This window comes from Rhipicephalus sanguineus, chromosome 8 (genome assembly GCF_013339695.2).
Source record: "Rhipicephalus sanguineus isolate Rsan-2018 chromosome 8, BIME_Rsan_1.4, whole genome shotgun sequence".
In the NCBI taxonomy this organism is placed as follows: Eukaryota; Metazoa; Arthropoda; class Arachnida; order Ixodida; family Ixodidae; genus Rhipicephalus; species Rhipicephalus sanguineus.
The window spans coordinates 3,887,164-3,905,064 of record NC_051183.1 but is presented as its reverse complement, the minus strand read 5'-3'; the positions used below and the strand labels follow the sequence as shown (position 1 = coordinate 3,905,064).

General features: G+C 43.9%; 1 protein-coding gene across 1 annotated transcript in view; it reads right to left on the bottom strand.

Annotated features, from left to right (window-relative positions):
* The window catches only part of LOC119402508 (uncharacterized), a 32,662-nt gene extending 18,439 nt beyond the window's left edge, over nt 1–14,223 (bottom strand). Inside the window, exons 1-8 of the mRNA XM_037669659.2 lie at nt 14,091–14,223; nt 12,207–12,338; nt 10,503–10,652; nt 9,517–9,672; nt 5,946–6,119; nt 4,840–4,989; nt 3,892–3,999; nt 2,336–2,440 (exon numbers count right to left, since the gene is read on the bottom strand). Of these exons, the coding sequence (XP_037525587.1) occupies nt 2,336–2,440; nt 3,892–3,999; nt 4,840–4,989; nt 5,946–6,119; nt 9,517–9,672; nt 10,503–10,652; nt 12,207–12,338; nt 14,091–14,178 (1,063 nt within the window). The 5' untranslated portion in view covers nt 14,179–14,223. The remainder of the gene's footprint in view (nt 1–2,335; nt 2,441–3,891; nt 4,000–4,839; nt 4,990–5,945; nt 6,120–9,516; nt 9,673–10,502; nt 10,653–12,206; nt 12,339–14,090) is intronic.
* Nucleotides 14,224–17,901: the final 3,678 nt, after the last annotated feature.

The window sequence follows — 17,901 nt, the reverse complement described above, 5'->3', positions numbered from 1 at the left end:
TTCCGCTCTGCAGTGACAGTCATGACTTTCGGTGTGCTTGTTGATCAAGTGACGTCCTTTCAACCACTTTTTTAGTGTAGTGGCCTGATAGAAATGGTATCATAAACAAATTCAGTCTACTTGAGAGTGTTGAAGTCTTCACCAAAAAAAATGTTGCACCATCTAAGAATAAACAACCTGGGAGCAAAATTCAATATGTTCTGTTTTTGCGCATAATTTCTGAATACGTGTATGAAAATTGCTTGCACTTAGCACTACACGACCCAGAGCAAACTCAGACACGCAAAGTTATATATCATAAGCGAAGTGAAGCTACGACATCCCTTCATACGCAGCTTGATGTAGTATGCATTCAATACGAAATGACGCAATATATGGCACGTAGTAGGCCAAACAATGATAGCTGCTTCAAAATGGTCAGTTGTTGGGCTAGTCGGGTCGACATCTTGCATTGCGTCCTTTCTGTCGTGTTGTCTTCCTTTCAAACCAAATCCGCGCTCCGCTATGCAAAATGATAACTGAAGTATATGTCGAAGCACAAGGTAAACTTATTCGCTATTTGGTGTTTCTCCCGTGCTCTTCCCTGGATTTGTTAAAGGGACACTAAAGAGCAAAACGATTTTTCTCGCATTAGTAAAGTAGTTTTCCACGTTACCAAAAACACCAGGCTTTTCTCGCGAAGACGCTTAATAAGCGAGAAAACGCGCAAAAAGAAAATACAGGTGGCGACGCCACCTTGGAATTCCCGCACCATTTGCCGTGACGTCACATATTTTTGTCAGCGTCTGCTTGGGCCTACGTAGTTCCTAATCGGTTAAATCGAAGTACATTGTCCTCTGAGGGTCCAGAGACTTGACATAACGAGTTTATGGAAATTTCGTGGAGCCAGTGGCACTAAAATACGTTAAATGCTCTTTGAAATTGTTTACGTCACGAATTACAAACTTCGGCGCGAAATTTAAAAATGAAACTTTGAACTTGGTTTTCTCATCTAATAATAAACCTATGCTGGTGAAATAAACTACACGAGAGTTTTCCGAGCACACTTTATTAATCTAAACCAATTCATTGTTTCTCTTTAGTGTCCCTTTGAAGCAAACATGAGTCAGCTTGTGCGGGCATGCGCAGTTCTTCAACAGAGCGTATACGTTTACTCCGTGTTGCCCCTGAAGCAAGCGATTTTTTTACGTTGCTCTCTCTCTGAACGTCTAAAAGTCCCACGCGTTTTTTTTTTTATAGAGTCAAACACGACTATGCAAACTAAGGGTAAATCAAATTATTCTTTGCATCCATCTGTTTTGAAAGACGACAATGCTTTAACACCAATGTATAGGAAAATTTACGTCCGCATCAAAGAAAAATCGTCGAAGAACTTGATATCTCGAACATTGGGCAGTTATGCCCTAAGAAGTTGCCTACCCCTCACAATGTGGATTTTCCTCACGGAAGGGGACTTTCGCGCAGGCATTTGGGGGTGTTAGCAGTATGATTAGGAGGGCGCCTCGCAGAGCGAGTAGGAACTATCGCTTGGCATCGCATGCTTTCTCCCACGATTCTTGCCGCGGCAGTGCTGCGGAGTCGCCTTTCGTTATTAAGCTCCCTTTTGCTCACGCAATGGCTGCCGTAAAACGAAAGAACCTGGTCGTTCTCCGCAAGACTGGCGAGAATCCACCGATCAGAACGTAAGGACATATGTTGTGCATCGTCGCTGCATACAGCATCCCAGAAACACGCTGAGTGTGATATCGAAAAACAACGCCAGCATTAGGACGAAGGCAGATTAGGGGCTTCCGACTCCCGAGATGCACGAACAGCTGCGTATTAAGATGCTCAGTCACTGTTTACATCGATGCCTATTTATCTCGCCTGCAAACTGCGCCTGCAAATACCACACCCGCAAATGCAAACCGCTAAAAAAAACGCCAACTGCCGCCCTCCTTGCAATATCGTCAAGCAGTGTCATGAAGCCAATTTGCGCACCAAAATTCACATTGAGAATATGGCACATCTTTTAAATATTTTATATCAAATTATGCGACATATATGGAACTAATTCTGGTTTTATCGATATTGATACTGACGGATTCGACTGTATATGTTTCTGAGGGTAGCGACTCGAAGTTGCAGTTTCATGAGATTGCTCATTGACACCGATAGTTATCGCGATGCCTTCATATCTGCGATGGAATTGTTCTTCAAAGGTATTTTGCTCGTGTTGGTTTTGAAGTTTCTCTATCATGTTATGGAATTGTAGCCAATTTAAAAAAAAAACGTGAACAAAAGCTACTCATCACTGGCACTTCATTATTCAGAACACGTGTCCAGGTAGCAAGACCTGTAAGTGACGAGATGTGCTGACCACTTGAAATGGTAGTCTCTCCCTCCGTCGAATGGTGAGAGCCTACGCCGGCTCCAGTTATTGTCTGATGTTGGGATCCGCCTGCAAAGACACGCTTTTCCCTGAGTAATAGCATCGATAAGCAAGTTGAGGTAAATGAACTTTCAAAACGCTCCCAAGTTTCTAGTGTAATTATTTCCGATCATTAGTTTAAATCAGAGCATCGTACTACGAATGCACATTTTAGTGGCATATTTGTTGACTTGATGACGCCACAAACGCTAAATAGAAGCACAAAGCAAGTTGAGCGCCATCACTTAAACATTTCAGTCTCTCTATCTTGCATAATTAGTTATTAACCATGACAGTAAAGCCGTGGGACATATTTACTTCAAATAGGATTACGCTTTATTCGAATGTCGCATTTGACATACGCAAGGAATGTTGTGCTTAGATTTACTCAAGCTTTTTTCGATGGATTTGGAGCAAACCATATAAACATGCCAAAATTACGCAAATGACATCACAAAGGCAGACAGTATTGGTGGAGGCAACTACCACAGCATCTGGAAGAGTTTGGATGCGAGCTCGTTAATACGGATTCATGTTAAAAAACACAGCGCTTATTTAGACATGGACAATCCACCTCCCTCCCTCTATCTCCCCGCCCCCACCCCTTCCTTTCTTTCGTAAGCTATATATTTGTGCACGCACTATAATAGCTTTGTTGGCAGTCAGCGCCCGTCATCGTTTGGTGTTTCTTTTGTGCATGTCTAAATAAGCGCTGTGTTTTTAAGATGTGCCATGTACCACAGGATATCGTTGGTAAATATAGCTGCTTACATCCTAAATGCGCTTCAATATACTTTGTTTTCTACACTTCTGTCGACAAGCTCCACATAACAGGGCTGGTAAGGTGCTTGTGAGGAATGCCTCACAGGGCTTCCCACTTATCCTTCCTGGTTTTTGGCGGCTGGAAGGTATTCTGCTGCTCCGAAAATGTGTTACTGCTCTTTGTAGACACCTTTGGAAACACTGCTCCATACGACACAGTATTATGCAATTTTGTGCGCCAATTAGATTCCCTTGTATTTATTTATTACGTCGACTTAACCTCTAATTTTTTGCGCATCATTAGCTGCCCAAATCGGTTGTCTGCATATTAGGTATTGTTAATTTTATAGGTTTCCGAAAAATTTGCTTCTTTTCATGACCTGTTAAAAACTTTATTATCGAGCTATGCCACGACTTGCGCTTTAAGAACGTCACCGTCAAATGAACTGTCAAAATGCAGTCAATATGCTTTTCATTTCAGTTTCCCCTCAGAGCCCACAATCATAGTTTAAACAAAGAAAAAAGTTGTATACAGCGCAAAATTAATGCTGAGAACAACTATAAAAATTGAATATTGATTTGTAAAATTTCGTTTTCTTGCTAGCAAGACTGCCTCTCTATATTACCGTACGTCATTGGAAAGCAAGAAAAAGTAGTCAGTGTAAGAAGAGAACCAAATCAACAACAGTAAACGGGGTAACGTAGTAAATGCCACTTACCGTTGATTTGAACGCCAGAACCGGTTTCCGAATTTTGCTGTGTCGCTGACTGGCCCGCAGATTGGGACAACTGGGCGCTGCTTGATATAGTGCTTGTCGACTCATGGCCTGCAAGAACTTGATTGTTTTCGTTGATGAATTACACAACGTCATAATGAACTGCACTAAAATAATCAAATAACCAAGACCTACGCTGTTCACTTTTGAACAAATAAATATTCGACAACTTTGTCGCATACACATTTATTCAAAATATCAAACGTCTGAGGTGTCAAGGTGCTATAGGCTCGAGGACGCAAGTTCAATTCCCAGACACTCTGGGTCTAATCGAACAGGGGTGAAATTCCAAAACACCAGTGTTCTTACACTTACCTGTACGTGATTAAGGTACAGGTGGTTTAATTTCATTTAGAGTCCGCAACAACGGTGTACGTGAATATCACATCGTGGTTTTCGTGCGCAATACTCCCATATTCTATTATAACAAAGCTGACTCTCTCTATAAGTTTCTTCTTTTCAGTTTAGTTCGGTAAAACGTGATAAATTTCTTTCACATGCGCGTAGTGCCAGCCCCTTCCCCCGTAACGCTAATCACAATAAAGATGTAGATCGGGAACATATTCTCGTTAATTCGTCAAATCGTTTCGACAGAACACGGAGTAGGCATTTGCTGATCAAGGTTAATTTGGCTCTTTAAGCAAGTTTGCCCTCCTTGACCGCTGAGCGCACTTTGCCCGTCCTCATGTGAAGGCGGTATCGTGACGAACTTGTTGAGAGCCAGTGAACAGAGGTTTTGTCATAGGTTCTGTTCATTTACGCGACCGCTAAGGAAGCACGCATTTCATCTCTATGTGGGGTTGGTTACAACGTCAAATACGTGTGCACACTCGTATACCCTATAACTTAAAGCTACACATACGTATAGTAACCGTCGATAATAGCACTCACCATGGCTTGTTTGAGAACTTAAAGACCCTTGCACGGAAGATATGGCTGACTGCGACACTTTTTGTTGTTGAGACATAGTTGAAATTATCTTCTCTCTTTTGGTGGAGACTTGAGAGCTGCTCTGTGTGGTGTTCTTCACATGACGAAGAGCTGTGATTGCAATGAAGAAGCTCTGATGTCAGAAAATAAACTGAACAATTATGTCATCTGTGCAAACATCATGACAGATAACAGACTAATCATCAAAGCTGAAAAAGAGTTTAACAGCATACGGAAGTGTTAAGAATTTCATCAACACGTTCAAGGACCGCAGTTATTGTCGAATGAACCGCTTGACTAAACGCTCATTCTCAGTTGGCATAGCTTGTGCACTGAGTGCCCTTACGACAAAAATAAATGCAGCTTAGCAAAAACACATTTCGTAAGAGCATAGAAATAAGGTCTAATACGCATTTCACCCAAATGAAATGCTGGAAACTTTGAGATTCTGTCATCAGCAATGTGGCATGGGCAGATGATCGAGTTGTGTTTTATTTGGACGCTACTTCGGTTTTTCGTTATGTCAGTTAACGAAATCTAATAAATTGAATCTAGCGACCACACTTATGTTTTCCATCTACTTCGTAACTTTTTTCATGCAGATTTCATCGAAGAAAATTCGAAGAAGATTTAATCATTGCGAAGCATCCTATGCGTGCGCAATACATGTGTAACCGACAGACAGACGGAAAAACACGTACGTTAGGGACGCCGCAAATCCAAAAGCCCTAAGACCTTCAAAAATTCGCAGTTTTCTTTCTTACTGAATGTGTACAGCGCAGACACCAAAGCTATTTGTATAGGTTATAACTTCTAAGTGTCACGCACTGCCTAATATTTGCTCAAATAATCCAACAATTATGAACCGCGCATTATAGGGTACACCTAGTGGTAATATTTTAGAAATTTACGCCTGATTTTACAAATTCAAGAATTAAAAGAAAATAACAACTCCATTTAGTTGTAGTACGTATTACGCCGTCATAACTTCTAGTATTAGCCACACCCATAATTAAAAATAGTGAAAAGGGCGCTATCTGGGCGCTTTATGAAAGGCACGTGCTTACCTTCATAGAGTTTGCAAGTTTGTTGGCATTCTCTTAAAGTTGGGAATTTATTTCCGAAATAAGAACAATCGTATCCCTTCATGCATTTCTTCTTCCACTGATTATAAATGTATACAACGTGCACCTTACGGAAGAAGCAAGGAATGCTTGCCATTGGAAAGTCGCAAGCTTCCACTGTAAAAAAAAAAGGATAGGAAGAAATATTTATCTCGAATCCTGATATTCATTGAAAGTTAACTTTAGGTGCGGATACATTTAAATACGCAGTTGCGTTCCGGTAACATTAGTACGCAAGATTGATGCGTATAAACCTACAGCAAAAGCGGGAAATACATTTATAGAAAAAAAATTAGTTACAAACTAGTTTCTTCTACGTTCAATCTACCTTACACGAACTTGACTTCAAAACACGTTATTTTTTTGTTAAATTCACCATGATCTTATATATTACTTGGTCACTAGCCCTAGAGAATGCATATTTCAAATGTGCAAGTTACAAATGAAATCATTATGTGTGGGATGTTTATCTAATACAGGAAAATGTTTTGCCAGTTGTAGAAAAAAAATTATGCAGAACATTCATTTTTGATAGCCAAAAATGAACACTCAACGAGCAAGCAGACTCATAACATATGCGCTAATCGAATTTTGTATTATTCTGTTATGATAGTTGTTGCATCTATCGTGAGTTTACGGGCTGCGCGTAAATTTCATTGTTTATTTTGCTATATTTAAATGTTTAATTTATAGTATCGTTTGATTCTATGGAAATGCTTTAGAGTGCATATCGAACATGTTTATTACTCAGCTGCTGCTATAAACGTCTGATTCAGTAAACTGCTTTATATTAGAATAAACCCTGATAAAAACAGTACGCTATGGTGCATTACACACATGATATTCGATATACCGTCGAAGCAAAATGTATGAGTAGAACAATTGTTTGAGCAAGTTCTTGATACATCTCCAAACCCCAAAAGCTAACAGCGTGGAGTATATAATAACATCAAATTCGCGAAAGGCGATACCTCGCCGAGTGCTCATAAAATCCTGCACCGAAACCAAGACATCTAACTAGTCCACCTTGTAAACAACTGCGTACGCCACTTCTTTTTGCTATTTGTATCGCCTAGGGACTAAGAAAGGTGAGACATATTGAGCTTTGCATAACTTGAACCCCGTGCATATTAAATTTGCCTTCATTTAAATTCATTTCACGGTGTGCTGTTGCATATGATCACTTTGCTGAAGGCACTAATACGTTCAACCAGTTCAAAGTGCCGCTTCCTGCGAGCCATGTCAAAAGAATAGTGTTTCTTTTCTCCATGTGGACATAACCAAAAATGAACTTACACAACATTTCTAACGTAATTTCTTTCTATTTATGCCAAAACAGAACATAAATAACTTCAGGATAAATAGATATTTATTTACAACATGATTAGGATTAGTTAATACAACACAAAAATTAACATATTATGATATTCTTTAAATTCATTTTTGTTACAACAGACTATTGACTGGCTTGAAATAACGTTGTATCAATTTGACAGATTTACTGACAGTTCATAGGTGGTGTGTGAAAAGGTTAAACACCTGCGCATGCATCTCTCCCTGACTATCCGAGCGTTCATGCGACAGCCGGAGGCCTCAACCCAACGCATATAAGGCGGGAACAATACCACTCACATACAGACACATACCATGGCACTAAAGATTATCAGAACCTTCCCTCCACCAAAAGCACGGCTAACATTGCAGGCTCTGCTGCTTCACGCCAGCTCCACACTGATACGTTTCCCAACCTTTGCACTCCGCTAGTATTTTTATCCTACAGACTGTCCGCACCGATGCCCTTTTTGTGGAGGACACTCAGGCTCATACCATTCCACGTAGGAATAAACGAAAACGCCTGGGAATACCTCAAATACTCAATTCCTCACCCTCCAATTCTTAAGGCGCTATTTCCTGAACAGCCGTGGATCACCAGCGAATAATGACTGACGGGCCCAGAAGGCCACAAACAGTCTAAGGTGTACTGCTTTTTTTTATGCATATAGGAGTACTTTACACTTGGGGTCCCTAATATGTAGCACTGAAAATCTCAAAACTAATTGTTTATACGGATAACGGAAAGTTTCTTTAATACATTTTGAGCGACACAAAAGTAATGGCAGCGGCGTCTTGTGTGGATAAAATAGCGTGAGAGAAGATTTTGTATTAGTCATGCGACACTGCCGGGCGGCGCATTCATACACAACACGCAATCACGTTACGTCAATGTGCTCCACTGTGGCCTCTCTAACGTCTGTTACTTAGCGTATAATGCTGCACTAAAAAAAAAGCTCTTTGCAGCCAAAAAAAATGCTGGTCACGGCAAGAAGCAGCGTTGGGAAGGACATAAATACAGCCCTTATTGCGCGAAGTCTATACGGCATGATTCATAGCAGCGATGGCTAATGCGAGTCATCTTGAAAAGAAGGATGGTATTTTTTCTAGCTTACTTGATTTGGGTGCCCAACAAGCCATTAGAGGTGCAGAACCCCATTGCCTACTGGAGTTATTTGGAGCCTTTTTCATGTCACTGTACTTCGGATTTGTAATCCTCATGCTCATAGGCGTGCGCAGGGTTCCCCTTTAGGGGAGGGGGCGCAATGTTACATCGCACCGTCCCCCCCCCCCTGCTGATCTTTTACGAACGATAACATGCTTCCCCGAAATGAAAAAAAAAGCCACACATCCCCGACGGGGATCGTGAGGAAATGCGAATGCATTTGGGTGCACCCGATTAATGAAGAGAGACGAGAGTCTGCACGTAGAGACGTAATGCTCGAGTTGCATTGTGTTACACTTTGTCCTAGTGGTATCGTTTCCGCGAGAGATTCGACTTCACCGACTTCCATCGCTACCAAGACACCAAAGCGCGCGCTCCCTGCATGATATATATAGGTCCGAGCGCGAAGAGGAGGAGCGCCCGAGCTCTCTCTCCGCCGAGCGAGCTCCGCAATGCGAGCGCCCTCACCAGGTACACTCCTCCTCTCCCTTACCATCCGCTGCTCCGCGATGGGAGCGCCATCACACGCCCGCGCGCTCCTCCTCTCCCATACCCTCCGCCGCTCACCACCTGCTCCGGTTACTAGGCGCGGCGCAGCTGTTGCTAGGGGCGAGGAAGAGCGCGCGCGGAGAGATAACACCTGTGCGCACGCCGGCCAGGGACGCAGGACAACCCCCGACTAAGAAATGCATTCGCATTTAGAATAATATGAAGCAATAACGTGCTTCTCAAAACAGTTTGTCTTTGGTCCTTGGCTTTCCAGGCGTGAGGATGGGAATAGCTCTTGGAATGCAACGTCAGACATGTTTGCCGAAAACCTGCATGACCATTACCCTGCTCGTTAAACAATGAAGGGACATATCGGTATGAGTAAAATTGTGGGAGTGACTGTTCACCCCCTGGCCATCTTAAGTATTTGGGGGGGGGGGGGGGGTTCTGGCAGCCGGCCTGCCTCCACCCCCGTGCGCACGCCTATCATATCAGCGTTTTGTTTAAAAATAATCAGAGAATTCTCACGAGTTCGGCACACTCCATCGCAGGCTATTTTGTTATAAAACGGTGCTTCTTTAGTGCAGCTTGGACGGCAGGCTTTCTTCTCACTATCGTAATACCATCTTGGACGCCTGCATCTTCGTGCTGGTACGTAAGAGAGTGTCACCTTGCAGTCTTTATCTGAAGAAAATAGAGACACAGAAGTAAGTGGTTGCCAAAAGCTACGTAGACAAATAAAGATACTCTCCCACAGCCCTGTAAATATGTTTTGTATTTGATCTGAAATGCATGGCACATAATGGGCTAATAAATTTCGTTACCGCTACGTTTTGCAACATCCGAAACGTATATAAGGAAACGCATTCCCTAGTAGGTAAATTCATAACAACTTCAAGTGAACACCGCTATAGAAAAAAATAAAAAATAAGAACAAACGTAAAAGCTTTGTCAAGCCGAGGGGCCAGCAGTCTAAGTGCCACTTTCAGAACATTTGAGGGCACCTTGGTTCGAATGTGTGGCAAAATGTTATTGAGTCTTTTTCTAATAATTTTTGTCCTTCTTTCCTTGCCAGGTTTATTTTTCAGCAGTAATTGCGCAGTTTTATTAGGCATTATAATTACACAGTACATAACCAACAAGGCTATGTAATTTTAGGCCTGATAATTTTGAATAAGAAACTAGGTGTATAATAATTTACTAAGGGAATGAGGTATGCACTTGGTATGCGACCAACTTCAAATAAAAACCTAGTCGCCATAAAAAGACAAACGATGCAGTTGCATCATCGTATGCGTGCTTCGTGTATAAATCTGACACACTGACTGTGATTTAAATACTGCAATTTAAGTGCTCTGACGCAAAATTGCAAACGGGAACATATCAATCATACGACATTACAAATGTATGTCTGGTGACTTCTAAGTTACATAAAATTTATTACGTCTCAGCTGCATAAGCATTGCAGTGTAGGAGCAACATAAACGTCAATAAGTTTCGAAGAAGTTACTCACCGATTGGAGGAGGTCTAAGTTTCGATACGTATATAGTTGGTAGTTTAAGCTCAGGACGAGGCTTTTGCTGCCCACCCGAGGGCCCTTGATTTCCTGTCTGGCTGGAACCTTCTTTGATGATCCCCGTTTGTTTCTGCGATTCTTCTTGTCCTGCACCAGCAAAAAGATTAACACTGTGAAACGGAGATAATCCATATACAAGTAATGACCTTATGTATTGCATCGGTATGAGCTCTGATGAAAGTTCGTACTGAGTGAAGGGTCAGTATCAAAAGAAAAATATTTTGTAGAAAAAAAGGGCTACGAAAGGCAGCACTTCACGCTAGTGGCACTCGCTTACATTTCCAGTGAATATCGTGCCCATGTACGCCAACAGTCAAAACATTTTGAGTTAAGAGTGCAATTTTCAAGACGCTGCTTTGGAGCCAATCTACAGTTATATTCATGTGCACATTTACTTCTCTCTTTCGTAATTGTAATATTCAACAAAATAAATGAGGCAGCGCACGCTTTGGCTTGATTCATTATCAATTTTCTCCTTTGAATTCTGCTGCCTATACATTCTTTCGTCGTTGTCTGGTACAGGTAATATTGTAAGCTCTATGAAATATATGAAACAAATTGGCCAGACGTGAATGGAATCGTCTATTCTCGGTAAATCGGCGTGAAGAGGTATTTCTCCGAGCTTGAAACGAATGTAAATGACGAAGGAGTCAATGAAATGCATAAATACAAAACAAATAGAAGAATCAATAATAAAGGTTAAACAATCATTAATAGCAGCACGCCGATCAATTTTATTTATCTTATTTTTCAATTGAAAGGCTGCGGGCTCATGGTCCAAGAAGGGTGGTCTATACAAATACAAAAGTAGTAGCAATGAGAGAGCGACAACAGTGAAGTTTGAACAAGATTTTGCAGTGTGATCACTTATATTGGTAAGGCAGTTCCTTTCGCTAATAGTTCCCCGAAAATATAACTTAAATAGGTCAGTGAGCAATATATGGGATTAGGGGCTGATCTCGTTGCTTCAATTCTGTTGGGACGCCTCCTAAAGAACGTCGCAAAGAATGTGTGTGGTGATGTTGCCTTTCCCATAAATCGTAAAGGTCGGCAGTACAAAATGCTTGAACAAATATTCTGTAGGTTAAGACAGCAACTACATCTTCGCGCGACAACACTACAATAGCCAGTTAAAAGGTAATCGGGGTTTCGGACAATATGATGTTAATATTAGTCAGGTATTAAAACTACCAGAAAAATATCGTATTGCTTTAGCGCAACACTCCATGAGCATGATAAAAATGGACATACGGAAGAAAGAAAAAACTACGGTGATAGTATGAGTGCTAAGACGACAGGAAGAGCTCTGTCACCTCTCATTTTTTCTTCCTTGCTTACGTCCCTTCTCCTCATGCTCAAGATGCTTGCGTTAAAGCAATACAGGAATACAGCGCACTAACTCGCTCAGTAGGCAATACTGGGCACCAAAACTTCTGAACGTGTTTTTAGACGCCTTTCTAGAAGAGACGCATGGTAATACAGACAAAATCAGATAAGTAGCGCAATCAAGGAAAATTACTTTCTGTTTAGTGGTCCCGTGTCTATGTGTCTACGGCTGCTCTTCAGCAACGTACTCGCTCCATCGCATTCGCGAATACATATGAGTCGAAAAAAGTACAATACCTCACATGGCTCACTTACCTTTTGTTACTTGAGTGACGATAATTCCACCAGCACTCGACTGCGATGTCGACACTTCAGTTGTGCTAATAATTCCATTCGCGCTGGAAACGTTGGTCCCGGTTGCTGTCTGGCCTCCCTGTTGTTGAAGTCCTGCACTCATGCATACAGTGTTTTCTTTGAGAGACATTACTTTGTTTTCTCACACTGATGATCAAGTATCGAGGATTCAAAATTCCAAGTAAGGAACTAAACAAAATGTTTCTCGCTCATTCGGAAATTAGTTAGCAGAAGCCTTCAAAATCCTCCGTTGCCACCCAGACACTTCTTTATGGCACAAATCTCGTTTTGTTTTTTGTTAGATATATGAAGCGTGATGCATTTCCTGCGCTTTCAAAGAAAATTGATACAGTTCAAAGAGGAAAAACGAACATGAGAGCAAGAACGTCCCCTGTCCCCGGCATTCTTGCCGTCCCGTTGTCCGTATTCTTATTCTCATATCCAGTTCAGTTTTCTCAAAAGCGCGACATAACTTCCAGCAATTAGAGACCCATCTGACAGGCTCAAGCCTTGTAAATCAGCAACCTCTGGTGAACAGGGCCAAGCTGTCAGCTCAGGTCCGCAGCACCGTCAACTACAGGGTCGGCGCAATGTTGCGGGGCTCTGCCGTGGACTATCTTCGTGGAATAAAGTCTATTCCTTCTCGTCAAAGGCAGAAGAAGTGCATGAAATATACAACCGGACCAATGATAGAGTATATACTAGTTATATTCAGCTACACTGATACTCTCAGCAGCCTCGGCTGGTTTGCTTTTAAATGCGGCACATTTCTTAGTCGCACCTGCGGCGTCGGCGGCGCCGTCCACACGCCCACTGCGCATGCCCGGCTCGTCTCGTGCCGGCAGCAAGCCTTTCCTCTTCCTCCCTCCCTCCCTCCCTCCCTCCCTTCCTCCCTCCTCTCGCTCGAACGCGGGCGGTGTGTATATAAGTGGCGGAGCGCGCGTTCGGAATTCAGTCAAGGGCGTCTTGCCTTTCGCTTTACTTGACGCATTGCTTGAATCGAGTAGATGCTATGAAAGCAACAGTACCTTCAGTCAGCGTCCCACCACTCGTTGAAGGCAACGTTACCCCACCCTCACTGTCGTCGGCGTCAATAACAGCAAGCAACGCAGAAGACAAGGCTGCGAAGGGACGAGCATACGACGCTGAACACAAGCGTTTGAAGCGAGCTGCGGACCCGGAACTTCGTGCACGCTGGAGCCGTTGAAGTCGTACTTGATGTGCGCATCATGTAACAATTAAGCATTCCCAAACCATGCCCAATTACGGAACATTCACACGATACCCCCACCACTCTGCGACGCATTTGCTCGAGTTCCCCCCGTGGGAAGATGCGGGCGACGTTTTTGTTGTGCGTGTGTAGCCTAACTGTGCGCAAGTGTGTTTGTGTATGTGTGTGTGTTTGTGTTTGTGTGTGTGTATATGTTTGTGTGCATTTGAAGAATAAGCTACAGCACCAACAAAAACATAAATAAACTCCCGTAGCTTGCTGTCCCCCCAAAATGAATATTTAATGTTTAATGCAGAAGAATTCACATTTGGACAAGTTGGAATTGGTTATGCATTTTGAAATGGGCCGCGCGAAAACGAGGACACGACAAATACTACACTTGGTCATGGTTTAAATAGACTGCGTTCTTTCAAAGAAAGTTAGTTAGGAGAAGGCGCTGTGTGGTTTGCAGTACTTCTTCTCGTGTCCTCGCTTGCGCGCTGCCCATATAAAAATGCTTTCGACATTTAGCATGCAGTTAAGAATATTCCGCGTCAAATTTTAAAGAATAGAGAAATCCTCGTTGTTCTTAACATTGTGTGATGATAATTACCAGGTGTATGAAACGAGCTTACCGCCTTGAATTGAACCATGCGTTGTAGCAGTACCAGAGCCTTGCGTCAACTGCGAAGAGCCTGTCTGTTGTTCGGTTGAAGTGCTCATAGTTCCTTGCGGGCCCAATAATTGTGTGGTTCCCGTTACTTGTCCATGACCTGCATTAATTTGTTGAAGGAGCAATTTAAATTAGCGGTCCACGTTTCACTAAACTTATGGTGTACATCCACAGTAATGATGGACAAACATTACTCTTAAATGCCGTGCTAATTACCATGAACTAGTGCAATGAAACTGCGAGTACTCTACAGCTAGCGTATGAATTCCAGTGACCCCACATGCATTGTCCACGCCCGAACGACCATGGAACTAGTTATATAAAAAAACACAGGGTTTTATCACCATACAAATGTAATCTGGTGTTCTTCGATTCCTTATAGAATAACAATGGTTTTAATGTCTGAGCCTACAGCTTACTTCTTCTGTCCACCAACCCATCACATATGTCATTGCGCCTGTTTCTTTGTTACACGTGGTCACCTAGGTTTCCTATATATATTTAGTTTTTTCTTCTATTTTAAATAAACGTTCAGCTGTATGTAGGCGCTCCCACTGTCGCCTTCGCCTCTGTCGTCTCGTTTTTTTTTGCCCTTTTATTCGTAATGAATCACTGAATCGCCCAACAATCCATTCGAAGAAAAACTGTGTCATATTTATCGACCTATCGCTGATCCCGTTGTTCTCGGCGGTATCAGGCAATAATTTAACCTTGGGTCTACGCTTGCTTGATGTTAATAAAGTACTGCAAGGGTGTATAGTCGTGAGCACTATCAGATGAGCCACCCAAATTCGATTTTAATGACCACAGCGGCTAAACACTCTTGGCAAGCGCAAAAGTGTTCATGACACAAAATTCCCAAGCGGTAAAGTATCTCTAACAATTTGATACGTCATGTTCATATCAGCTCATTACACGTAATCTTTGCATGAGCATGAATTCGTTGTTTCAGCTCATTTTGCTCATGATAGTACATGTCTCGGCCATTTTCTTGTTTGGAGAATTTAGTGCCCACTGGTAATAGTACATATTTGCGATATAACAAATGTATCATTGAGAGCAAGGCTGCCTTCAGGGAAGCCGGAGCGTCTTTTTCCGTGTTTTTTGTGGTCGCTCTTCTTATTTTACTATTCATCATGTCAGTTCCCGAGTAGGCTGATTTCCTCCAGAACCGCGGCAACAATACATACTGTGAGCATTGTTTATGCCCTTCATGTTCTCATATGTACATACTCATCATCATCACCAACTGTGTTTGGGTTGTGGGGCTTATACTGGGGACAATAAAGAAGAGTCTTGAGAGTCCTAAACGTTGGCTCACAAGTGGTGCAGAGTGCTATCCGGTCCCTGAATCCTCTCTCGCTAACAGATCCTCTCCCGCTTCACCGCGCACACATCCCTGGAGCACCGTTTGGGACGCCGCTTACACCCCCTGCGTTCGGTGATGTCGCAAGTCGAGCTGCCCAGCTCGGCAGCAACCCCAATGCTTGCCCCTACGGCCACCCCTTCTTGGATGGTCACCAGCCCTCAGAAGGACCCACCGATGTTCGCTGGGCTTCGCGGCGAGGACGTTCAAGACTGGCTGGAGGAGTATGACCGCGTGAGTGCCATCAACCACTGGGATGAGCCTGCGAAACTCACCCACGTTGCGTTTTACCTCAAAGGCGTCGCAAAGACGTGGTACTTCAACCGTGCTACAGATTTCCCGAATTGGACCTCTTTTACTATTCAACTACGCGAGATTTTTGCCAACCCGTCTGTGCGTTCAGATATCGCGAAGAAGAGGCTTGCTGGGCGTGTTCAACACACGGGTGAGTCATACACTTCTTACGTCGAAGACGTGCTCGCCCTCTGCCGCCGCGTCGACAGCTCCATGGCGGAGAATGACCGTGTGCGCCACCTGCTGAAAGGTATTGGGACCGTCGCTCTCAATGCGCTTGTAGTGCAGAACCCCACGACCGTAGCCGATATTGTCGCTACATGTCAGCGCCTCGACGAACTTCAGACCACACGCCTGCAACCTCACATGTGTGACCAGAGGCCAATCAACGACATCGAGCTGCGTGCCTTGATCCGCTCGATTATCCGAGAAGAACTCCACGCACAAGCTCCGCCGTGCCATCTTGAGGTTCGTATGACGCTACCTGGTGCCAACCTACGTGGCGTCGTGAGGAAGGAATTGGCTTCCATGACCGGCACGCAAGTCCCGAGCCCGCATCCCATGCCAACCCCGCATCCCATGCCAACCCCAACTTATGCCCAGGTTGCTGCCATAACACCACAGCTCCAGCAGACACCACTACAGGCGCCTGGAGTGCACGGCTCGCTCAACTCTCTCACACCACGAGCGCCGGTCCAGCCCTACAACACCTGGCGCACTCCTCGGCCGATTTGTTTCTATTGCGGCATCCGTGGCCATATTTCAAGATTTTGCCGACGCCGTCAGCAAGACGAAAGACGAGGCTACGACGACTTTGAACGGGACGACTTTTACACCAATGGATCGCAATATCGTCGCCCATACCAGAACAGCCCACGTCGATCACAGTCTCCGCAGAACTTCGGCGCAGTTGGCAGTTCCCGATTTCCGCGTCGTCGCTCACCTTCACCGCTGCGGCGCTCCTCTTCCCCACTTCGACCAGCTACCTTGACTCCTGATCACCGACTGGAAAACTAAATAGTGCAGCTTCGGGAGGGAAAGCTGCATCTTTCGGACTATATCAAACTCCTCCGGATCGCCCGTCAAATATATTGTTGGTGTATGTTGAAGGTATAAGGAGTGAGGCATTGGTGGACACAGGTGCATCGCTTTCCGTAATTAGTGCAGACTTCTCTTCCCGCTTGAAAAAAGTGAAGACGCCATACGATGGCCCTCCCCTTCGCTGTGCTGACGGAGTTCTTATTCGGCCCTCCAGTGGTTTGTACAGTGCGCGTTTCCATTGATGGCATCCTTCATCATATTCAGTTCTTGTGCTGCCCTCGTGTACTCACGCTCTCATCTTGGATGGGACTCGTTTCTTCAGCGGTCAGCTTTCATATCTTGTCGCCAGCCAGTCATTCATATGACAGACACTGAGTTTCCATCCGATGTCGCTCCTCGCAGCTTCCGTTTAGTCACAGCCTCTGACTGCTGTATTTCGCCGGGAGATCAGAATATTATTACACTGGCTTCTGACACCGTCGTTAATGGTGACGTGTTCATTGCTCCATCTGGTCGCTGCATACCCACGGGGCTTACCATCACACCTGGCCTTGTGCGGTTTAACGATGGTAGAGCGTTGGTCGCCGCACTTAATCCAACTTCTTCGCCAGTGATGCTGCCACAGGGCACTGCCGTGAGTTGTTTCGCCGACACCGAGCCTTTTTCTCTGATTTCCCTTCGCGCAGAATCGCCACCTTTGTCTGCCTCAACTGATCATAAGGCTGCGACCGCTGCTTTAAATGCGACCATAAATCCCCACCTCACTCCTGAGCAAAAGAGAGACCTTTTAGACCTTCTTCAAAAGCATAGCGTTACGTTTGACGTAAACTCTAAGGTTCTGGGCCACACTTCCGTGGCAGTGCATCGCATCGAGACCGATGGCAGCTCCATTGTGCGCCGCCGCCCATATCGCGTGTCTTCGGCGGAACGCAAAATCATCGAGAACAGCGTCAACGACATGCTCAAACGCGACATCATCCGACCTTCTGCAAAAGCTTTCTCTTATTTTTAGAGGGTGGTCGCTTCTGTGAGACAAGAAATGGGGAGGTAACATTACGATTCTTATTATTTT